We start from the raw sequence: 24,871 nt of genomic DNA, 5'->3' as shown, positions 1-24,871 counted from the left end.
ATTATAAACAAAACTTGTAAAGATGATTTTTTTTTTTAATGGCAGAAAGGTCATTAAAAACAAGGAAAACTCAGGGTCCCCTGGTGGCTCAGTCCCCTAAGCATCTGCCTTCGGCTCAGATCATGATCCCAGGGTCCTGGGATGGAATCCCGAGTCGGACTCCCTGCTCAGTAGGGAGCCTGCTTCTCTCTCTCCCCCTCCCCCTGCTTGTGTTCCTTCTTTCATGCTCTGTCAAATAAATAAATAAAATAGTAAAAAAAACAAAAAGGGAAAAACTCATTAAGGAGGGCACTTGTGGCAGTGATGAGCATGAGCAAGACACAGAAGCACTGTTCACCTGAACTAGGGTAACAATGTGTGTGAACCACACTGGAATTAAAATTTTTTTAATTTAGGGAAAAAAATACAATAACAAAAAAGAAAGTGTCATCCAGATGCAATGATTTCATGGATGAAGTTGACCCATATGACTTTTTCTTTCCTCTGCTTTACTGCCAGGCTGCACGTCCAGGGCGGCACTGAGCAGAAGACGGAACAGGCTTCCCTTTCGCACTTCTCTTCCAGGCAAACAGCTTGTAAGAATTTCATACCAATTACACTTCTCATAGGCTCATTTTTTATAAACAATGAAATAAGGACATGGCCTTCCTTTATGAATTTTCTTAGAATTGTTTTTATGTCTGGGTGTTGCATTTTTTTTTTTAAAAGATTTTATTTATTTGACAGGCAGAGATCACAAGTAGGCAGAGAGGCAGGGGGGGGGGGGGGGGAAGCAGGCTCCCTGCTGAGCGGAGAGCCCAATGCGGGGCTTGTTCCCAGGACCCTGAGATCATGACCTGAGCCAAAGGCACAGGCTTACCCAATGAGCCACCCAGGCACCCCCCAGGTGTTCCATTTTATTAAACAGATTTTTTTATTTGCTTTTGAACAACAGCAAGGATAATTGTAAAAACTGTTGCAATCAAGAGGAGCCACATGGCATCACACAATGTGCTTTCGTGCAAGAGATCTTAGAACATAAAAAAGGACGTTAGGTAAAAACTGATGAGCATGGACTCGGGTTAGTAAGAATGAATCAATGCTGGTTTGTCAGTTGTGACAAACATACTACACTGACAGCAGATCCTAGTAACGGGGGAAACCAGGAGTGGGGCATATAGGACTCTCTACTATCTTCACAGTGTTTCTGGAAATCAAAACCATTCTAAAAAATAAAGTTTATCTTACAAATAAAACAAATTTTAAGAATGACAAGAAGTGGCAGGTTGTGAAAATCACGGATGTGAATGTATCAGAAGAATGAAAACCACAACGATCTCCTGGTAGGATATGCGCTAGAACTCTCAGTGACAGCACCAGACACGGGGCCTGCTGTGGAGCACACCGTCACAGGACTAAGTGACTCTAGCAGCCACCGAGACACACTCAGGTCCTCATGGAAACGCTGAGTTACATGCTTGTCCTGGAACAAGATGGAACGGAAAAAACCATTCTTCATGTCTGAAGCTTCTACTCGGGGTGTTGGGTTCTCAGATGACTTTTATGTTATTAGAAAAACCAAACAACCTTCTAAAAACACAAAAGTGTCCTTGTATGGAATGAGTGACCAGAAAGAATGATTAATCCGAATGACATAAAAAAAATCCAATTCTAGCCATTATTTTACATAATAAGTGCCTTACAATACATGACTGTGCCTCCATTAGTAAAGGGAAAGTTCATCTAAGGACACAGGCCAAAAAGCTTTCTGGCTTTCCTCCCCAGGGGAACCCTGGCCCTCCCGCCCAGCTCAGGCACCCGCCGCACCGTGTTCAGTGCGGCAGGCAGCGCAGCCCTTGCACGGGAACCACTGCGTGCTGGGAAGGACAGATCACCACCATCTGGTGCCCAGGTCCGGTCAGACCCACTCGCGGTCACGCGGCACCGGTATGCTGGACACGAGCGCCGAGTCCGCAGGCTCCACCAGCAAACAAGACTCCTGCCCCCGCGGAGCTCCCCGGCCAGGAGGGACAGAGAGGCAGCAAACAGCACACATGACACACAGGGGAGCTGTGTGTGCCACAGACAGGGAGACACGTGTGTGGGGCCAGGTGACCAGCAGAGCTGCGGCGGGGACACGCGTCAGAGGCAGGAGGCCGGTGGCCACACGGCCATCCCGTGTGTCAGGGGAGCCAGCCCTACACTCTGCGTGCAACCGCCCCCATTGCAGACCAGAGTCCCCGTGTGCACACGTGGATCGGACGCCCCTGCGCAAGGACACTCCCTCATACCTTTTTCATTTCGTTTTCCAGGTTCTCCTCCTCCTGCCCCTCGGACAGCCGCCGCCGCAGCTCAGCGATCTCGCGCTCGGCGGACTCACGGTACTGTGCCCACTGGCCGCGCTCCTGCTCCAGCCGCACGTGGAACTGGTGCTCGATGTCGCGCACGGTCTCTGCGGGAGGCACCGCACAGCGCGGGTTGGGGCACGTCCACCACGGGAGGCACCAAGGGAGGAGCCCGCCCCCGGGGACCAGCACGAGCCGAATGTTCCCTCCCAGACAGGGAAAGCCCAGGAAAGGTCCGGCCCTGCCAGTGCCGGGCCCCACAGCAAAGCTCGGCCGAGGGGGCCAGCCTCCGCCACACCTCTGCCAGCACATGCAGGCTTCAGCTGCAACACCAACAGGACTGTCACCGCACCCACAGCCTGAGACGTGGGGGATAGGAATACACATCTGCGACAGTGCCCTGGGTCTCGGGACTCTACACCGAGAGGAGTCTACACGGTCCTCATCAAATGGGTTCACCGTCAGTATAATTATACAGCATTCTGGGAGATACACTGCTGGCAGCCACTAACTTCGATCCCTTGCTCCTGCCCCACAAAACCCCAATTCTGTTAAGAACTCAGTCGCCCAGTTTAGAAACCAGATTCTCCAGCTGCCTTTGTAGTTACGGGCAACCACGCCCCTCAGTAAACGGGACGGGTACATGCTGGAGGCTTCGAGAAAACGTTTGCTTCTCTGAGGTGGACTGAAGGTACAGCGGCCACTTTTCAGCCATGAGGAGGACGGTGTTGAAAGCCCTGTGCTAAGGGATGGAGAACCACGAGGACCAAAGGCCCAGAGACACAGGTTCCATCATGGAGGCTCTAACTGGCCCAGAGTCCCTGGCTGCTTCTGAGGGAAGAACGGGACTCCTGCGAGGGTGAGCCACTGTCACCGGCCACCGTGCGGGTGAGCCACTGTCGCCAGCCACCATGAGGCTTACACTCATCCCGAGGGGACAGCCACCAACCTGGAGACAGGGCTCGTGAACCGAGCCGCCTGTTGGAGCAACAGGGCAAAAATGACACATAGGCCAACATGGCGGAGAAAGTCACCACAATTTTACACATACGGTATGAATGAAACGAACTTCAGGAACCCAAAGCTTCAGGGGCAACTTCCTCTGTCTCATCCTCGTCTGGCCAGAGAGGCAGGAGTCACGGAACACCTGGCTGACAGCAGCCAGGCCAAGCCGCGACTCCTCCCTTAGCCCAGGCTCAGAGGCCGGAAGTCCCGCCAGCCCGCGGACTCCGGCCCGCACCTTCCGACCTTGGAGACCGCAGTGAAGGGGCACATCAAATCCCAGCTTCCCCTGAAAACGCGAACTCCCAGCCACGCTGGACTACACACGCAGCAGGGAAGTGTCAGCAGCGACCTGAGCCCCAGAGAGGTCTCCACCCGGCACACACCCCGCACACACCCCATGTCCATGCAGCCAGCTCCTCCCACATGCCTGGCCTGGCCCTGCTGCCAACCCCGGGAAAATGCCCCTGTAAACCCCCAGTCCCAAACCCGGGACAAAGGCAGATGGCAGGCCACTGACAGCACCGCGGGCCTCCTCTCATTCCAGAGAGGACGGTGCCTCCGACGACAGCCATGCAGGAAGCCACACGCGAGCTCAGGACCCTGTGGGAGAGCCGCCCAGCTGTCCGCCATCAGCAGCGCTGAGATCAGGAAACCACAACACTCCCGGAACGTTCTCGGTCTTTACCTTTCATCACAGCCTGAAGCGAGGCAACCTCTTCTCTCCACTGTCTCTTCACTTCATCGATGGCTTCCTGCTTGGTGTTCTCGGAGACCGTGGCGATGGCCTTGATGTTCTCCACCTCTGCCTGGGCTTCCCACAGCTGTGTCCGCAGCTGCCCCAGGTCGTCCTGCGCCGCCTGCAACACCGCATTCTGCCTCTTCAGGTCCTCTGGGGAGAAAGGGAAAGAGGAAAGCCTTCCTGTTAGCGTCCATGTGGGTCAGGCTGGCATCCCCAGGAAGCAATAAAGCATTACACTCATGATGTTAACATTCTAGTGAGGAAATGAAGCCCTGTATTTTAAAATACTAACTTAGAAAATGAACATTTCTTTAAAAATTTATTTGAGAGAGAGTGTGAGAGAGCAGGTGCACGAGTAGGGGTTGGGGCAGTGCAGAGGGAGAAGCAGACCCTCACTGAGCAGGGAGCCAGATGCCAGGCTCCATCCCAGGACCCCGGGATCATGACCTGAGCCGAAACCAAGAGCCAGACACTCAACTGACTGAGCCTCCCAGGGGCCCCCAAATGGAATTATTTTAATAAACATAAAAGTTAAGGTATACAGGGTATCACAAAGCCATTACTTACTTAATTATCCGACCAGACAGTGATTAAGGCCGTAGTTCTAACGCTAAACTGAGCCTCTTTCACCACTGGCTAATGAATGTATTTAACCTCTCTGGCCTCAGTTTCCACATCTACAAACCGGGATTAGAAACACCCATCTCAGAAGGCTGCTTTAATGATAAGACAATTTACTGAAAATACCTAGTAGTCCAACACTGACACAAAGTAAACATTCTAGAAACAGTTAACAGAGGAGGAAAACAGCCAGAGTACACAGTAGCCATACAAGATCAAGGATTTCTTAAAGTCAGGATGAATTTTCCCACATCTCTTGACCGCCTCTTAAGTGTTAAGTTATCTGACATGCAAGCCCAGCTAGGGCGTGTGTTTGGCCAATCGACTCTGCAAAGGGCGCACCTGCTCCCCGTACACTTACCAACAGTCACTACTCCCACTGCTCACACTCCGTGCCGACGTCACGGGGAGAAGTCAGCGAGAGCTGTAATCTCCAGCCCCCATCAGCAGTGAGGCTGAGTATCTTTTAGACAGTTAATGCCTACTTTTCTTCTTCGGTGACGGCCCCTGCCTGGGTCTCTAATGAACCGCCTTTCCTCTGATGGAGAAGAGTATTTGACACATCCCGGTACTGACTGACCCTACTTCCTGAGAACACTCTCCCAGCTGCTTGTCTCTTGACTTTTCCACGGCTTTCACCATTGAAGATATGAGAGACACTCATGCAGGAGAACCGTGCGTCCCTACGTAAAGTCGCCGATATCCTTTACAGACCGCAGTAACGAAGCGGACAGGCCAGGACAGCAGTCTGAGGACCTAACTCTGTCACCGGCTGCCGCACGACATGAAGGAATCACACCGCGGTCAAGCCAGGGCAGCGGCTACGCTTCTCGGGATGAATTTCTAAGTATAAGAAAAAATCTAATCGAGGGATCCCTGGGCGGCTCAGTCGTTAAGTGTCCACTTTCACTCAGGTCACGATCCTGGGGTCCTGGAGTCAAGCCCCACATTGAATGCTCAGCAGGAAGCCTGCTTCTCTCTCTCTGCTGCTCCTGCTGTTTGTGCTCAACCTCTCTCTGACATATAAATAACATCTTTAAAAAAAATCAACTCGAGGGCGCCTGGATGGCTCAGTGGGTTAAAGCCTCTGCCTTCGGCTCAGGTCCTGATCTCGGGGTCCTGGGATTGAGGCCCGCATCGGGCTCTCTGCTCAGCGGGAAGCCTGCTTCCTCCTCTTTCTCCGCCTACCTCTCTGCCTACTTGTGATCTCTGTCAAATAAATAAACAAATAAATCTTTAAAAAAAAAAAATCAACTCGATAATATTAAAGGATTTTTCAACGTTGTGTGGACATTAATCATTACCCAGCACAGTCAGGCTGGGTAACGGGAGAAACATTAGTCACGCTCATTGTAAGTCGTGCAGAGATCTTTACTTCCACAACACCCGCTTCAACGTCAGTATCAAAACATTTTGGGGGCGCCTGGGTGGCTCAGCCGGCAAAGGGTCTGAGTCTTGGTTTCGGTTCAGGTCATGATCTCAGGGCAGAGGAAGAGAGCCCCACAGGCTCCACGCTCAGTAGGGAGTCTGCCCGATGGCCTCACACCCCCTCCAATAAACAAAGAAATCTTTAAAAAACCATTCTGAGGGGCGCCTGGGTGGCTCAGTGGGTTAAACCGCTGCCTTTGGCTCAGGTCATGATCTCGGGGTCCTGGGATCAAGTCCCGCATCGGGCTCTCTGCTCAGCGGGGAGCCTGCTTCCCTCTCTCTCTCTCTCTGCCTGCCTCTCCGTCTACTTGTGATTTCTCTCTGTCAAATAAATGAATAAAATCTTAAAAACAAAAAACAAAAAACAAAAAAAAACCCATTCTGAAACACTAGCCAGAGAAGGAGATAAGAACGTTAGCTGCAGAAAGTAATGACGTATCTGGGAGGAAAGACGGGTATGTAGGAAACAATGATGGGTGCGTGGGAAGGACCCCGGGACCACACACATGAAGCCACAGAAGGAAAGCTATATGTGTAACCTCCATGTTCCCAGTGAAATGTGAAATAAAAGAAAAAGCATTATCTTTGGGATACCTTGGTCTTTTCTGAGAGCTACAATTCTGTTAAGGCTCAAGTCTATACACTCACACCTGCTCATGCTGATTACCCCTGCTCCTTTTTATTTACTGGAAATTACCCAGACTAACACGTGGTCACTATGAACAGAAAAGCAGCAAATACCAAACTTAAATGCTAATTTGTGGCATGTTTCCACAGGGTAAAAGCAGCACAGAGGGCCTAGAGGAAGACTAGGTCAAATTTAGTTCCTGACTTATGTTATGCATATTGAGATAAGATCTATATTATATGCTACATATTCCTTAAATATATACATTTAATGAAGAAACAAAAGAAGTTAAAAGTTAGAAAAACCTACAGTTTCTGTACCAAACATTTTAAATGTTTGCAATGGTACAAGTTATTATTAAAGAACAGTTATCTGGGGCGCCTAGTGACCCAGTCAGTCAGGTGCTGGGATTGAGTCCCCCATCCGGGTGCCTGCTCAGCGGGAAGCCTGCTTCTCCCTCTCCCACCCCCCGGCTTGTGTTCCCTCTCTTACTGTGTCTCTCTCTGTCAAATAAATAGATAAAATCTAAAAAAAAAAAAAAAAAAAAAAAAAAAAAAAAGTTGCATACCTTGTTTTAAAAAACAAAACAACTAAAGAACAGTAATCTATCCATTTTGGTTTTGTATATGTAGTGATAAAGATTTTCAAATGTACTCAATCTAGTACAACAATCTGTCACATACCCATCACTAAGATGCACTAAGATCCGACCACACTGATTTCAGCCATTGTTTTTCTACCACGTATTTTGAAAATAAGCCCCCAAAACAACAGAACATCACCTAACATACTACAACATGCATCTCTAAAACGGGACTATGTCCTTGCACACACACAGTGCTGCTGTCACAAGTAACACGCTGGATGTAGTCCAGCGTCCAAGCTGTAGTAAAACCTATGCTCTCGCGAGGGCCGGGTTACAGACGTTCTCGCCTGCAGGAGGGCTCTCTCCCGCCAGGGCTGTGCGGCGCGGCCTGACACAGCAGTTCTTGCCCTATTCTGTACTTTTGTGCAGTTTCATAGAGACATATCATTCTGATGACGTAGGGAGTCCTCCCCTACCAGATTCGGAAATGACCTTTACAAGCCTCGTGCACCCGCTACGCAGCTCCCGCAAGCACAGACCGGCAGGCTGTCTTGCCCCGCCCACCCACGTGCCCTGCGCAACACGCTACTATGAGACCAGCCTCAGGCATTTTAAACTGATGAACTTTATTTTTTGGAGCCATTTCTGCTCACAGCAAGACGGAGCAGAAACTACAGAGCTCCCATACCCTCCCTACCCCACCCCGCACAAGCTCCCCTCCTGGGCACACCCTACAAACACACATTACACATGACACACCCCACGGTCTGTGTGAGGCTAACTCACGATGACAGGTCTCCGCCCCCGTGGATCACACACAAGAGTTCCCCGGCCTACAAATCCTCCCTGCCCCATTCATTCCTCCTTCCCTCCCAGGCCCTGGCAAACACTCATCATTTCACTGTCTCCGTAGTCTTGCCTTTTCTGGGGTGTCCCACAGTTAGAATCCAACAGCATCCTTTTTGAGGCTAAATATTCCACTGTCTGGATGTACCAGCTTATCCGTTCACCTACTAAAGGGCATCCTGATTGCTTTCAAGTTTGGGCAATTATTAGTAAATAAGTGCATGGACAGCTTTCAATTCTCTCAGGCATATACTGAGGAGGAAAAGTGTTGAATCATATCAGCTAAGAGTAGGTTTAGTTTTTGTAAGAAACTGCCCAGCCACCTCCCAAAGCGACCATACCACTGTGTACTTCCACCAGCAATGGAAGGACGTTCCAACAGCTACTCCTAGGCAGCAGCATTTGCTGGAGGGCCAGTGTTTCTTGGCCATCACAACACATGTGTGGTGGTCCCTCACTGCCTTACTATACTCCAACTCGGAAACCATCACCACAATCGATCTGGGACCAATTCAATCCTCCCAGAGGGAAACCCAGGGCTCTTTATGACCTCCCAACTCTCTACCCCCCAGTATCAAGGAACCACTAATGAACTTTCCACCCTTGTCAACCATCTACACACCCTGGCCATTTCACAGAAATGTAATCATACGTGACCCTCTGTAACTTGCTTGTCACTCAGCATGATGCTTTCAAAGCTCAACCCCGCGGTAATATCAGGACTTCATTCCTTTTTATGCAGGAATAATAAAAATAATATGTCTATTCATCAGGTGCCATCCAGGCTGTTCCCCGCATTTGGCTCTTCTGAATAATGCTGCCGCACGTTCCCTCTCCTGTGTATAATGCTAGGGGTGAAATTCTGGGTCATGTGGTAACTGTGTCGCCACGTTAAGAACTGGAAGACTCTTTTCCATACCTCTGGGCCATTTAACAATCCTGCTGGTAGTGTGTGAGGACACTTGGTTCTCTGCATCCTCGTCCACACCTATTATTACCGGACTGGACACGGGCACCCTGGGGCATGAAGCGGCATCTCACCGTAACTCTGATGTGCGCTTCGTTGATACTAAGAACACTGAGCATCTTTTTTTTTTTTTTAAAGATTTTTATTTATTTATTTGACAGAGATCACAAGTAGGCAGAGAGGCAGGCAGAGAGAGAGGAGGAAGCAGGCTCCCTGCAGAGCAGAGAGCCCGATGTGGGGCTCTATCCCGGGACCCTGGGATCATGACCTGAGCCGAAGGCAGAGGCTTTAACCCACTGAGCCACCCAGGTGCCCCAGAACACTGAGCATCTTAATCGTGTGTGTGTCAGCCACCCGGGCGACCTCTCTGAAGAAACCTCTACCGACCACTGTCTGTCAAATGTCAATGTCAATGTCAACAGAGCAGTGTCTGTTGACCATTTTCCACCGGGTTGTCTTTGTATTACTTAGCTGTAAAGGTTCCTGATATATAGAGATAAAAGTCCCTCCATCTGATACAATATTTGCAAAAATGTCTCCCATCCAGTGAGCTGTCTTTTCACTTCCCTAACAGTGCCCTTGGAAACACAAAAGCATTTAACTCTGATGAAGCGCGCTCTGTCTGCTTCCTTACTGGTTGCCCCGGCTCGCAGCGTTACCAGAGACGGCGCTGCTCCATTCCAAGGTTGCTCGGATTGATCCCTAGGTTTTCCTGTAAGAGTTTTACAGTCTGTCTTTTAAACCTTGGTCCTTGACACACTCCAAGTGGATCTGTGTACACGGGGATACCAAGATGTCCCAGCACAGTCTATTGGAAAGATGGTTCTTCCCCATGTGAGCCGTTCCGTCGTCTTGCACACAGTGGGCTGACCATGCGCAGGAGGAGGTTAGTGTCTGGATCCCAGCTCTACCCCGAGGAGCTACTACTTACACCTGTGCCAGCACCACACTGTCTCGACCACTACTGCTTCATAGCCAGTTCTGAAACCTGGCTAAGTGAGTCCTCCAACTTTGTTCTTGTTTTCCAAGAATGTTTTGGCTATTCTGGATCCCTAACATGGTTGAATAATTTGGAGTATCAGCTTGTCCACGTCTATCAGAAAGGCAACTGAGATGATGGAAGACACTGCATTACATCTGTACACCCATCAAGAGGTCCTGTCAATACTAAGTCTTCTGATATATGAACATAGAATGTTTTTCCAATTATTTAGAACACTTTCAGTTTTTTCAACACCATTTTGAAAGTTTTCAAAGTATAAGTTTTACAATTATTTTGTTAAATTTCTTCCTAAATATATCACAAATTTTGATGCTACTGTAAACAGAATTATTTCCTTAGTTCCACTTTCAGATTATTCATTGCAAGTGTATAGAAATACAATCAATTTGAACCCACAGGTGTATTAATCTTTGACAAAGCAGGAAAGAACATGTAATGGGGAAAAGAAGATCTCTTCAACCAAGAGCGTTGGAAAAATTGGACAGGCACGTGCAGAAGAATGAAACTGGACCACTTTCTTACACCATACACAAAAACAAATTAAAAAATAGACCAAAGACCTAAATGTGAGACCTGAAACCATAAAAATCATAGTGAAGGACACAGGCAGTAACTTCTTTGACATTGCTGTAGCAGATTCTTTCTAGGTAAGTCTTCTGATGCAAGGGAGAACAAAAGCAAAAATAAACTATTGGGGCGAAATAGAAAGCTTCTGCACAATCAATAAAACTTAAAAGGAAACCTACAGAATGGGGGATGTTTGTAAATGACATATCTAATAAAGGGTCAGTGCCCAAATCTATAAAGAATTTATATAACTCAACACCCAAAACATGAATAATCCAGTTAATACATGGGCAGAAGACATGAATAGTGATTTCTCCAAGGAACACGTCTGATGGCCAACACACACACAACAAGCTGCTCAACATCACTGGTCAGAAGGGACGTGCAAACAAAACTACAAGGAGGTACCACCTCCCACCCATCGGAACGTCAAAGATCAACACAAGAAACCACGGATGCCAGCGAGGATGGGGAGAAGAGGGGGACCCTCCTGCACTGCTGCTGGGAAAGCAAACTTGCGCTCTGGGCAAGTTAAAAGCAGAGCTACCCGAGGACCCAGCAACTGCGCTACTAGGGGTTTACCCGAAGTTGCAAAATACTGATTCCAAGGGATACACGCACCCCATGTGTACATTAGCATTCTCTACAACAGCCAAATTATGGAAACAGCCCACATGTCCATCAGATGATGAATGGGTAAAGAAGATATGGGGTATGTGTGTGTGTGTGTGAGTGTGTGTGTGTGAGAGAGAGAGAGAGAGAGAGAGAGATGGAATATTACTTGGCCATAAAAAGGAAAGAAATTTTGCCATTTGCGAAGACATGGCTGAGTTACAGACTATAAGGCAAAGCAAGTCCGTCAGAGAAAGACAAATACCATCCGACTTCACTCATATGTAGAATTTAAGAAACAAAACAAATGAGGTGCCTGGGTGGCTCAGCTGGTTAAGCGTGTGACTCAGTCTAGGCTCAGGTCTTGACCTTGGGGTGGCAAGTTCAAGTCCATGTTGGGCTCCACTTAAAAAAAAAAAAAAAAAAGGAAAAAAGAGAGGAAAACCACGGAACAGACCCTTAACTACAGAGAGCAGGTTACGGGGGGAGGATGCTGGGGGACGGGTGAAACAGGTGGTGGGGATTCCGGCATGCACTTGCGATGGGCGCCTGGCAGCATAGCACAGTGCTGAGCCAACACACTGCACACTCACAACTAGCATTACACCGCACATTTGCTAACCGGAACTGAACTCAAAACTGTAGAAGAAGAAATACAATTGCATTCTATGTACTGATCGTGTACCCTGCAGCCCTGCTGAACTCTCGTAACTCCTCAAACAGGCTTCCAATGGAATCCCGTCCGTCCTCCTCATGTAAGTGGAATCACACCTTACTTGTCTCTTTCCGGCTAGTTTCACTTTGGAAGGATCATCTTCACGGCTGAAAACCGTGACCACATCTGAATGCCACAAACATGCCACCAGTGCCGCAAAGTCCTGTTGTCTGAATTTTTTTTTAACAGTTCAGCCCTTTGAGTCAAATTCCAATAAGGTGCATAAATGCTTCAACATATGCTCTCTCTCTCAGTCCATAGGTTCCCCTCCAGCTCCTTCTTCCCCTGAAGTCAATTTTATTTAGGGTTTTAAACTCTGTGGTCATAAATGAGATTGGTTTATTTGTATGCTAGGATCTCTGCTTCTTGGTTAGGTACCGCGGTTAGCCTAATTCCACGAGATGAAATGGATGGCTCTCTTTTTGTTTCTGACATAGCATATAAAAGAAACAAATATTCCTTGTGTATTTAACAAAATTTCCCTGTGCCTGTGGCATCTTTTATAAATAAGAATTGTTTATTGACTCGGTTTTTCTTATGGTTATGCTTTATTCAAGTTTTCTATTTGAGGCAATTTTGGTAATTCATATATCCTGGGATACTATTCAACTAAATATCCAAGACTTTTGGCACAGACATACACAGTGTTCTTATGCTTTTACAGTTCTACTCCATCAGTAATTGTCTTATTTTTTTTTCCCAAAAGATGAGCTTTTGATTTTATTGAGCTTCTTAACTATTAACTTTGCTTTCCATTTCATCATTTTCTAATTTTTTCTTCTTTATGTTCACTCTTTTTCTAGTTTCCAGAGCTAAACACTTAAATCATTTCTTTTTCTTTTTAAAGATTTTATTTATTTGACAGAGAGAGCAAGTACAAGCAGTGGGAGCAGCAGAGGGAGAGGAAGAGGGAGAAGTAGGCTCCCCACTAAGCAAGGAGCCAATGTAGGGCTCGATCCCAGCACCCCGGGATCATGACCTGAGCTGGAGGCAGACGCTTAACTGACTGAGCCACCCAGGGAACCCAGATCATTTACTTTTCAATCTCTCACTGTCTTTTAATTATTTAATTTTAATAAATGCTTTTAAAGTTAAAAGCTTATCCTCTAAGTATTGTTTTAGCTCCTTTCCACAAGTATCTTCACCATATTCTCAGATATTGTGATCTCCATTGTGATTTCCTCTTTAACTTAAGACCAACAGGAATGAATTCTTAGTTCCCAAGCTTTTAAAAAACACTTACATTACTGTTTAAAATCTTTAACAGAATTACATAAGAAAACATAAGTAGTCTTGTTTTTTTTTACTACGTTGAGTTCTTGAGATATATGTACACAGACTATTGCTCCTGAAAACCGCAAATGATCACGTATTTCAGAAATGAGAGTGTTCCTTATGAATATAAAAGGATTATTAAATATTACACTTTATATATACTATAAATATATTTTTATATATTATAAAATATATGTAAATATATTTTATATATAAATACAAAATATAATAATATGAATATAAAAGAAATATAAAAGGAATGAACATTTTTTGGTTCCTTGGGTACAGAATTCCTCAAGCTTTTTAAAATTCTGTTGCTCAAAGCTATTACATCTTACCTATTGCTTGATCTAGCAATCGATACAATGTTACATAACTCCTTCCTGTGCGTCTGTGATGTCTTCCTTTAATTCTATCAACCTTTTGTTTTACATGGCCTGTCATGGGGATTTCATTGGGTGCATACAAGTTCATGATTGTCTTTTTTTTTTTTTTTTTTTTTTTTAGGACTTTTATTTGAGAGAGACAGAATGAATGAGAGAGAGAGCGAGTGAGCGCACAAGCCGGGGGGAAAAACAGAGGGAGAGGCAGAATTCCTGCGGAGCAAGGAGCCCAATGCACAGCTCAATCCCAGGATCTCCAGACCCCGGGATCGTGACCTGAGCTGAAGGCAGACGCTTAACCGACTGAGCCCTCCAGGCACCCCAGTGATGGCTGGATCTTCTCGGCAGATTGGCTCTTTATGAGATAGCTTTCTATATTCCTTCAATGTGTTTTGCCATAGGCCCCAATCTGTTCTTACTGTTTCATTTGTTTCAATTTCTTCTTTTAAAACCTAACAGGAGCTATGAAGTTTTTTGGTTCTGATTTTTACAGTCAGACTTACTGTTTCTAGGCTGGCATTGTTTCTTCTACCCTATATTCTCCCTGCATTTACTCTTCTTGCAAATGCCATCTCTACTGGTTCTTCCGGGATTCATGTGGCTGATAAGTGCTCTTAGTTTCCATATACCTAAAATACCTATTGTGCTCTCATTCTTTTTTTTTTTTTTTTAAGATTTTATTTATTTATTTGACAGAGAATCACAAGTAGGCAGAGAAGGGGGGAAGCAGGCTCTCCGCCAAGCAGAGCCAGATGCGGGGCTCCATCCCAGGACCCTAAGATCATGACCTGAGCCGAAGGCAGAGGCTTTAACCCACTGAGCCCCCCAGGCGTCCCTGTCCTCTCATTCTCAAATAACTCAGCTACATATAAAATTTGAGGTTGAGACTTACTTTTCTCTGCACCTTGAAGATATTTGTCTCCTGTAATCAATTTTGTTTATGTGGCATCTCCCAATAACCTGTTTCTTCTATTAGCCTTCCATATTTTCTTTTCATTCTTGGTGTTCTATAGCTTATGATATGTCAAAATAAGAATTTACCATTCTACAGCTTATTTACTTATTTACTTTATTTACTTTACTTATCTACTTATAGTAGAATTTACTATTCTACAGCTTTACTGTTCTACAGCTTAGGATATGTCAGAATAAGAATTTACTATTATATATCTACTTGGTACTCAGTATTTATGTTAGGGACTCACTTTTTTTCTTAATCCCTGAAAAACCTCAGTTAGTATTGCCTCAAATATTTTAACCCTTCTCTTCTTCTCCTGCAACTCTTATTTTATTATTACTATTTTTTAAGATTTTATTCATTTGACAGAGAGCGACACAGTGAGAGAGGGAGCACAGGCAGGGGGAGTGGGAGAGGGAGAAGCAGGCTTCCCACTGAGCAAGGAGTCTTATGTGGGGCTACAACCCAGGACCCTGGGATCATGACCACAGCAGAAGGCAGACCCTTAATGACTGAGCCCCCAGGAGCCCCACAACTCTTTTTAGAAACATGTTAGAGACTCACTGGAGCCTCTACGTCTGCTGCCCTTTGATCCTTCTTCACTCTGTCTCACTAAGAAGAGGAACTCCCAAATACCATTTTCTAATTCACTGAAATCTCTGTGTCTTATCTACAGTTTAAACCATCTATTTACCTTATTTCCATTTATTTGTTGTTTCTAAGATTTCTAATGGCTTTTAATTTTATTTAATATACCTAGATTTATTTCCGTATCTCAGTGTAAGGTCACAGTGCCTGAACCACAAACATCTTCCTTAACCTGGCACAGAACTACTGAAACTCTGATTGGTCAGAGCCGGGCTTTATAGAAACTAGGCCCACAGATAAAGTCCTTCTCAACAGCCCTAGAAAATCTGTCTTCTGGTGATGAATATGTGTTATAGCTCTACTACCTTCCTTCGAACTCTGAACTCTCTGGCCTTCTGTTTGCTGCTTCATATAACAGAGCTTCTCTTACTGCCCAAGACTGAGGATTTCCAAAACCGAACCCTGGCATAGTGCCAAGGTTGGCGAATCCAGAAAGCCAAACCACATTCTTCTTTTCAGAGCTGAATGCTTTTTCTTCAAGTTCAGTGGAAAAGCAACAGAGCTTTCAGAAACACGAACATTCCCAGTTGAAGGCGGCTGAGAAAAGGGCAGGTACCAAGATCGGAAGGGGCGGTTGAGGGGAGTCCAAAGTCCTAACCTCTTTCAGCAGCCTTCCTCATACTGTCCATACTTCTCCACTGGCCCTTCTCCAAACACGAGAGCGCAGCTATTACGACATCAAAGCAAATGCTGCTGCTATTGGGACAAATACAGATGTCTGGACTTCCAGAGTCACCTTAACCTGGTCTGCTGGACGCTGAAGATGTGCTGAACACGTCAAACCCATGACTTACGCTGCCGCCATCTGTGACCACGAAGACCAGGTTCACATTTGCAGCAGACGCTGTACCAGAAGCTGCCGCTTTAGGGGACAGCCATACGTTTTTATTTTCATTATGACATAGGGAAATGGCCAGGACTGAAACCGAATCAACATTTACCTTTTACAGACTATGCATTTTCTTTAGAAATGACACCAAAAACTCTCAAAAGGGGTCACATTATTTCTTCTGAACTTTTTTGAAAAGTGATGTCCCCTCCACGGCCGGCTGAAGTTTGCCAGGAACTCCAGACAAAGCAGATATAACCGTGCGCACAGATCGTTTACTAGGTCTTGGTGTCCTCACAGTAACTTGACATATGCACACTGTTTTCTGAACGAACCCACAGTTCAAGCTGTCTGGATCAGAGACTGAAAACCGCAAATGATCACGTATTTCAGAAATGAGAGGTACTTGGTCATTTTCCGTTCTGAAGAACCTTACAGGAAAGTCCATCTTATAATTTAAAAGCAGAAAATAAGAAAACAAAGGAAACCCTAACAGCTTTATTTGGGGACAGAGGAAACCAGAAAACAAAATGAACAAACTTGGGGCAAGACTAACAAGTTTACAGAGTAAGCCAGACCGAAAGAGCAAGCATAGGAAGGGCTGCTGGGGACCGCGGAGAAGGGAACGGGACACCCCGCCTAGGGCGGCGGCGCGCTCACCGGTCACCAGAGGCAAGCCATGTGCCGCGGCACACGGACATGAAAGGTACCACAGGTCCCCCGACAAGGACACACCACTGCACTGTTCAAAGTGGTGCCTCCTCGGTTCGAGGCTGGAACAGTTTTTCTCAGGGAGCATTAACGAAGTCACAGAGACACATGGAAGAACCAGACAGAACTTCTCATGACGCTCAATATACGTTCAAACGAGGACTCTGCAAACACACGATCTGCTCCTGAAGACCATACTTTTTTGGAGATAAAACCGTAACTCAGTCACCCCAGCCTCCGCAGTGACTTGCACCACGCTCCGTGCCGAGATAGGAGTGCCAGCATTCCCTCCCTGTGGGCCTCGAAGGAACCAAATTGAGGAGGGAGGCAGCCGCACCCCGCAACAGGCAGCAAGCCTGTGCTGTGCCAGATGCACTCTGTGAGTCCTACACAGCTCTCAAGCTTGTCTGAACACAGTTCACAGCAAAAGATGCATTTTCTATCTCACCCTCACGCACACACCTGGCTGTGTCACTGACGCAAACGGGTCCGTCCCCGTGACTCTGCTCAGCTGAGCCTTACCAGGTGTCCTGCGCCGCTGCGTCCCACTGTGCTCTTGACACCTGCTGCGCACAACCACTTACAATCTTTCCTGACCCCTCCGAGCCACCTATAACCTGCAGGGAACCCGCAGGGCAGGGTCCTCAGTGGAGCACACAGAACCCTGCAGAGTATGAGGGCAGAGTCCCCTGCCCACCTCCCTTCCCTCAACAGCACTTTCCCACGTAACAAGACACAGCCTTCCGCCCGCCCCACACTGTGGGTCACCGCCCCATGAATAACCTCCTCTCCCGTGTCCAACCAAAGGGACAATATGAAGCAACGAAAAAACACACTGCTAACGACTAGGTAACAGGCCTGCGGCAGGTCAGGCGACTGTGAAGTCCACTTCCAACAATACTAGAGGAAGCCCAAGCAAGCTGCCGGCTGACAGACAAGAAGTACTTTTGAAGCTGAGGACTATGTGACTTAACATGTAATTCAGAGAGACCATAAGAGAATGGAATAATCATCACTATAAAATAAACCTTTTAGGGTGCTTGGGGGGCTTGGCCAGTGAAAAACTGTCTGCCTTCGGCTCAGGTCATGATCTCAGGGTCCTGGGATGGAGCCCCACATCGGGCTCCCTGCTCAGCGGGAAGCCTGCTTCTCCCTTTCCCTCTGCCCTTGCCCTGTTCATGCTCATTCTCTCTCTCTCTCAAATAAATAAATAAAATCCTAAAATAAAATAAACCTTCTATTTCCATATACTTATTTATAAGACTAAGGGTTCTCAGCACTCATCTTTATTTAAAAAAAAAAACAAACAAACAAAACCTGGAGGCACCTGGGGGGCTCAGTCTGTTAGGCATCTGCCTTTGACTCAGGTCATGATCCCAGGGTTCTGGGATCAAGCCCTGTGTTGGGCTCTGCACTCGGCAGGGAGTCTGCTTGGGTTTCTCTCTCTCCCTCTCCCTCTAACCCCCTCTACTCCCACTTGTGCTCTCTCTCTCAAATAAATAATTTTTTTTAAAACCCGAAACTTACCTTTTTCTACAAGTAAATATTACTCACACAGAGGTTACGACTTAATTGGGAGGGAAATCCAATTGTATCTGCATTACCAATAAGTAATGTACCTGCATTTCCAACAATTTTCACACTTTATTATACTTTAAATATATAGAATATATGTAGTGTGTTCAACAGTGTACGTATTAATAACTATAACGGTAAATCAATGCATTAGAAATATGCAAGCAATTTCTGTCGCAGACCAGTCTGACAAACTTTTCTTTGAAAAAGGCTTTCGAGCATCAAGTACCACCCATGACTCCCCAAGTGTGGTCCCTGAACCAAGAGCGTCAGCACCCCCTGCTAACTCACTAGAAGTGTGAGCTCTAGGACCCCGCAGACCCGATGAGTCAGGCTCTAGGGTGAGACGCACGATCTCTGTTCTAACAAACCCTACAAGTCAAATTCTGATGCACACTCAAGTCTGTGTTCCTAAAACAAGGGGGAAAAAAAAAAACTTTGTAGAATAAAATTCTGAGGGAGATGTAGAACTGAAAACCCAACACAAGGAGGGGAAAAAAATGTAAAATTTCTGAAGATCTTATTCACGTTATTTTTCTTAAAATGAATGATGAAAGATATTATTAAATCACTGATTGCTTCTGCTGGATATGTTTAAGAGCATGAGGTTTTGGGCGCGTGGGTGGCTCAGTGGGTTGAGCCGCTGCCTTCGGCTCAGGTCATGATCTCAGGGTCCTGAGCTCTCTGCTCAGCAGGGAGCCTGCTTCCTTCTCTCTCTCTCTGCCTGCCCCTCTGCCTACTTGTGATCTCTGTCAAATAAATAAATAAAATCTTTAAAAAAAAAAAAAAGAGCATGAGGTTTTAATTTAAATTCTTAGTGTTGGCAATAATACAGAATTTGTATCTTTTGAACCTTTTTAAATTTAAAATAAAACATTTTAAGCGTCACCTTCAGGGAAGGTGTGAGGGTATACACGATGACTTGATGGAGTGCTTCCACAAAGTGGAACTTCAAAGCAGTCTCAAGCAGCGGCTCCCAAACTGCACATACCTAGAGCTCATCAGAAATGCAGATTCCTGGGCACCACCCTAACACACTGTGTTCTAACGAGCTCTCGGAGGATTTCACCCAGCATCTGAGTCGCCCAATTAAAACATCGACTGCTGGACCCTGAGCTGGTCAAGCGTGAGACAGGACCCAAACCATACATTTCTAACAAGCCTCCCAGGTGACTGAGACCCCGATGCTGCTGTTTTGCGACCACACTCTGGGAACCACTGCTGGGGGCTGCAGAAGCCACAGCTGTATTTTCCTATGTCAACACCCAAAGTGTAAGCCTGTCCTGATTCTTCAGGGCCAGGCCCTCTCGAAACACTCCCGCATCTGTCTTGTAAGCCTTCCTTCTCTCCTTGCTCGAGCTCCAGTTCTAGGAGTTCCAGAACCCTGGTGCTGCAGCTCTGGCTCCAGCCAGCACCCAGCACCACGTCTGCCTCACTGGAGTCCTGAGTCTTTGCTGGTAAGTAGGTGATCATCTGCGGGATCCCCTCCAGGAAGCATCAACATGTGACAGTCTGCAACACTATCAGTAGAACACCCCGAGGCCACTTGGCCTGGGCTCTCTCTCGGGCGGGAAGACCACCGAGAGCCCCGTGTCCCAGGGTGCTGGAGCCTCCCTACAGCGCGTATCCTTGTGAAGCTCAAAGATAAGGGAAAGCCTGAATCCTGCATTTTCCAACGTGTTCTATCAGTTCCATTCTTTTTATTTTTTTTAAAGATTTTATTTATTTATTTGAGAGACAGAGATCACAAGTAGGCAGAGAGGCAGGCAGAGAGAGTGGGAAGCAGGCTCCCCACTGAGCAGAGAGCCCGACGAAGGGCTCGATCCCAGGACCCTGACATCATGACCTGAGACGAAGGCAGAGGCTTAACCCACTGAGCCACCCAGGCACCCCTCTATCAGTTCTGTTCTTAACTCTAGGCTCTAAATAGGCTTTCAGTTTACAACATAAATACAAATAAAATCAAGGTGTGTTCAATGATAAAATTAACATTGTACTACCAAGAAACTCAACACGTTAAGGCAGTCTTAGTATGAGGGGTTAGAGACAGACTTAGGAACTTACCCTCTTTAGCCAAATATAACTCTTTAAATTTTGCTCTCTTTTGATTAAATTCTTGCTCAAGCTGCTGCTGTGCACGTAAAAATTCTGCATTAATTTTTTCCAATTCTGCTACCCGTTGCTGAAGAGAAACTGGAAAAAAAAATACTAGTTAACAAGTAATAACTTTTATTTACAAGTTACATATTTCTATAACGAAACAAGTAAGCAAGCTTCTTCCAAAGATCCAATATATTCTAGAAATTCTAATCTTCGCTTCTATCAGATGTAACCCACACTACGAATGTGTCACACAAGGTACCACAGCATATATATATGGAGAATCACGTGAGGCAAATTTCCCAAAAGAGAGCTTATGAAGTCCCTCTGTAGCTGACAGCACGTCGATCTATTCTGGAGTTATTAAATACTGGAGTGTCAGGCCCAATCTTGCTAGCTCCGGTTTCCCTCAAGCGTTATAAGCAAAACTTTACAGTTTTCTGACTGGGAAAGGCAGACCAGCCTAGACCATCCTCCCAACTGCAAAAGGACTCATCACCATTATACTGGAATCATCATCAAAAACCCTTTCGTGTACAGAACTATTAGGTATGAACCCCCCATTCCTGGTGGATGATCCGGTTTGTAGAGTCATGGTCACGGGGGAGTGTCAGGGACTGGGACATGTCTCACTTCAGGGCTACATAATTTGTGGCAGCTGATTAAAGAAGTGGCTATCCTGAGCACTTCTGCTTCAAGGGGCTCTTCTGCTTCAAGCAGGAGGAAGGCGATCTGGGAGTCCGACCTCACCTCTTCCTCTGCCCCAACAGCAACCCAGACACAAAGCCATAACCCTAATCCCTCTGAGAGACACAAATGGGTACTAATGCCACCACCTAAACCCCAAGGCTAGTGGAGGTCCCAGGTCTCTAGCACGAGCCACTCTAGATAATGACGATTTGTTGCAATTTTAACCATGATCTGAAATTCTCTTTGAAGGCCCTACCTTCCCCCAACCGGGTCCTCAATTACAGCACACAGGAAAGACTGGGGAAATGCAGCAGTGGTTTATCTATACGAGACAGAGTCGGTCTCATTAATTTCTTCCATGTGGTTTTCAAGGTTCTCTACAACTCCTCTGATAAAAGATAATGAGCTGAAATCAGCACCTAAAACTATGTTCATCGCCACGTCTTCAGACTAGCCTCACTACAGATCGGACAGTCTGGATACAATCCAGGCAGAAGGGGAAGGGCTGCTGTCCTGCTGTTTGAGCCCCACCATTCACTATTAAAGGTGAGGCATCATTTTGAGGAGCGCATATCTAGGGCCTCTAGGTCACAGCAAAGAAGGGCATCCGGTCAAGTGAACATTCGATGACTTTTGGAGAAAAAGAGGGATGGAGAATCTAGAGGGGAAAAGACAGAGTCATCTCACACGTCCTATCTGAAATCATGGAGGAAACTTGCTATCTACAGTATTTACTTCTCTTGGTATTTTTACTGCCCAAATCCCAAATGTCAAATAAACAAGCTTTTCCCTTAACAGTCTGACATTATGGATAGCTACTGATTACCGCATGAGGTCAGGAAGGACTCAGGGAAAGCAAAAGAAAAGAAAAAGCAAGACCCCTCTGTCCTTCCTTTTCCCTAACAAATACACTCCCACCCCACTCCTACCACCCTCAAAACACGCACAAAAACAGCCGTACCTTTCAACATTTAGGAACTGAAGCTAATCGGTAATAAAAGCTAAAACACAGCCTTTAAAATGGCAGCTAAGGGGTGGCTGGGGGCTCAGTCAGCGAAGTGTCTGACTTAATTTCGGCTCAGGTTGGGGTCTTCGGGTCATGGAATGTAGCCCAACACCTAACTCTCCACGCCGTGGGGAGTCTGCGTGTCTCCCTCTCCCTCGGCCCCTCCCCCTGCTTATGGGCACTCTCTCTTAAACAAATAAGTCTTTAAAAAAAAAAAAAAAACAACCCTGCAGCCAAAATGAAGTGTGGTTCCAGCTCCCAAGCCCGTCCTGGCTCTGGCCCACAGAGCAGCCACAGCCTACACCCACAGTCTGGCTGCCTCTCTCCAGCTCTGGGATAGTTTTCAGTTCCAGGGATCAGGAAACCTTTGAGGACACACCAACTCCCTTACTCTCATTTGTTGTTTTAATTAAAAAATTTTAAATCCACCTGAAGTACTTCTAACATACCGCAATTCTACAACAAAGAAAAAGGCCAAAATAACTGTTTAAAAAAAAAAAAGAAAAAAGAATGCCTCTACTGCTGTATCTGGAAGATCAATTCCCCTTGCATAAGACAGCAGAGAAGTTTACAAATGACCATATCCTAATGCATTAGCGACCAACCACAAAGTAAACTGAAAATAGTGCTCATCACACAAAGTACACATGCTGTTTTTCTAGCATGGTCACCACCAAGTTCACAATAACTAGCTAACAGCTCATGTTAAAAGTACTTAGCCTGGCATTTGGGGGAAAAAATTGATCAATGTAATTATTAAACTAGTGGTATTTGACGAATAAAGGAAAAAGGCAGAATAAGCAGGTGACTTTGTACGTAGGCACAGAAGACCAGAAGTCCCTCGGGCCTCGTAATCCTGACTCAGTGCCCACGCTTCAGACTTCCAGCTCCGACCCCTCTCTAGGACCCTGCATCTTCACAGAACCATGAAAAGTCAGTCTGAAAGCCAGCCTTCCACAACTCAGCAGGTGAGAGCTATCGGTATCTCAGCCTCCCTGAACCACCCCACGTGTCTGCACGTTGGTGCCTTCAGCCGGATCCTAAGAAAAAGTGAGCGCCTGGCTGGCTTGGCTGGAAGAGCGTGAAACTCCCGATCTCAGGGTTCTGAGTTCAAGCCCCACACTGGGTGTAGAGGTTACATAAAAATAAAATCTTGGGGATCCTGAATGGCTCAGGTGGTTGAGCATCATCAGACCCTTGATTTTGGCGCAGGTCATGATCTCCAGGTTGTGGGATCGAGCCCCACATCGGGCTCAGCGCTGACTGTGGAGTTTCTTAAGATTCTCTGTCTCTCTCCCTCTGCACATCCCTCCCTTGCAAGCATGCACATGCTCTAAAAAAAAATTTAAAAGGAAAGAAGAAAGAAAAGGGGGAAAACTAAGTTATGCAATGGCTATTTTTTTTTTAAGATTTTATTTATTTATTTGACAGACAAAGATCACAAGTAGGCAGAGAGAGAGGAGGAAGCCGGCTCTCCGCGGAACAGAGAGCCTAATGCAGGGCTCGATCCCAGGACCCTGGGACCATGACCCGAGCTGAAGGCAGAGGCTTTAACCCACTGAGCCACCCAGGCACCCCATGCAATGGCTATTTTTAATGCTTGACACCCAAAGGGAAAAATTATTACATCAATTACTCAAAATGTATGAAATAAGCAACCGGAAATGAAAAAGGAAAAAGACTATGGTAAATAACTGAAGGAAAGACCCAATGACTCTTAGATGCATCTCCTCCCCTAATCCTGATACGAATGGGAAAACATGTAATAACTTAAAGATATTTTAAAGTCAAACTCTTTTTTTTTTTAAGATCTTATTTATTTATTTGACAGACAGAGATCACAAGTAGGCAGAGAGGCAGGCAGAGAGAGAGGAGGAAGCCAGCTCCCCGCTGAGCAGAGAGCCCAATGCAGGGCTCGATCCCAGGACCCTGAGATCATGACCTGAGCTGAAGGCAGAGGCTTTAGCCCACTGAGACACCCAGGCGCCACTAAGTCCCAAACTCTTCCTAAGTTTGATGAGACATAAGCAACAGAAGAAAAGCAGTGTAAGTCAAATATTACAACCAGAATCTTTTTGTTTCAAGAAGTTCAAGAGCCAAGAAAACACCTAAAATAAATAAAGCACATAACTTCAGTAGAACAAAAGAATCAACATTTTCTATAACTCAAAAGTCTTCATTTCTGTCTCATTGGGTAAAATGAAACTACTAAGTATGGCAGGAAATATCCACCCAATGGAATAATATCAAGCCAAAAAATTGTATTAAATTAAAAAAAATCAAAATACAAAATTATACAACCCAATATGAGCTATGCAAAAAAATACATACAAAAAAAAAAGACTGGGAGGAATATGCCAAATTACCTTGAGTGGTTGCCTCTCTGAACCAAAGGGTAACTACAATAATAAATTACACTGATTACACGGATTTAAATTTAAAAGGTAAGGAAGTGTTTCATCTTTTTTTTTTTTTAAAGATTTTATTTATTTATTTGTCATAGAGAAGCGAGATCAAGCACAGGCAGACAGAGAGGCAGGCAGAGGCAGAGGGAGAAGCAGGCTCCCCGCCAAGCAAGGAGCCCGATGTGGGACTCGATCCCAGGACACTGGGATCATGACCTGAGCTGAAGGCAGCCACTTAACCGACTGAGCC

General features: G+C 46.0%; 1 protein-coding gene across 1 annotated transcript in view; it reads right to left on the bottom strand.

The window, feature by feature from the left end:
• Positions 1-24,871, bottom strand: part of RABEP1 (rabaptin, RAB GTPase binding effector protein 1) — a 180,801-nt gene that overhangs the window by 34,801 nt on the left and 121,129 nt on the right. Inside the window, exons 5-7 of the mRNA XM_059378597.1 lie at positions 20,485-20,613; positions 4,015-4,218; positions 2,271-2,431 (exon numbers count right to left, since the gene is read on the bottom strand). Of these exons, the coding sequence (XP_059234580.1) occupies positions 2,271-2,431; positions 4,015-4,218; positions 20,485-20,613 (494 nt within the window). The remainder of the gene's footprint in view (positions 1-2,270; positions 2,432-4,014; positions 4,219-20,484; positions 20,614-24,871) is intronic.

This window comes from Mustela nigripes, chromosome 16 (assembly GCF_022355385.1).
Source record: "Mustela nigripes isolate SB6536 chromosome 16, MUSNIG.SB6536, whole genome shotgun sequence".
Taxonomy (NCBI): domain Eukaryota; kingdom Metazoa; phylum Chordata; class Mammalia; order Carnivora; family Mustelidae; genus Mustela; species Mustela nigripes.
The sequence above is the reverse complement of the archived record's forward strand: the minus strand, read 5'-3'. Positions and strand labels throughout refer to the sequence as shown.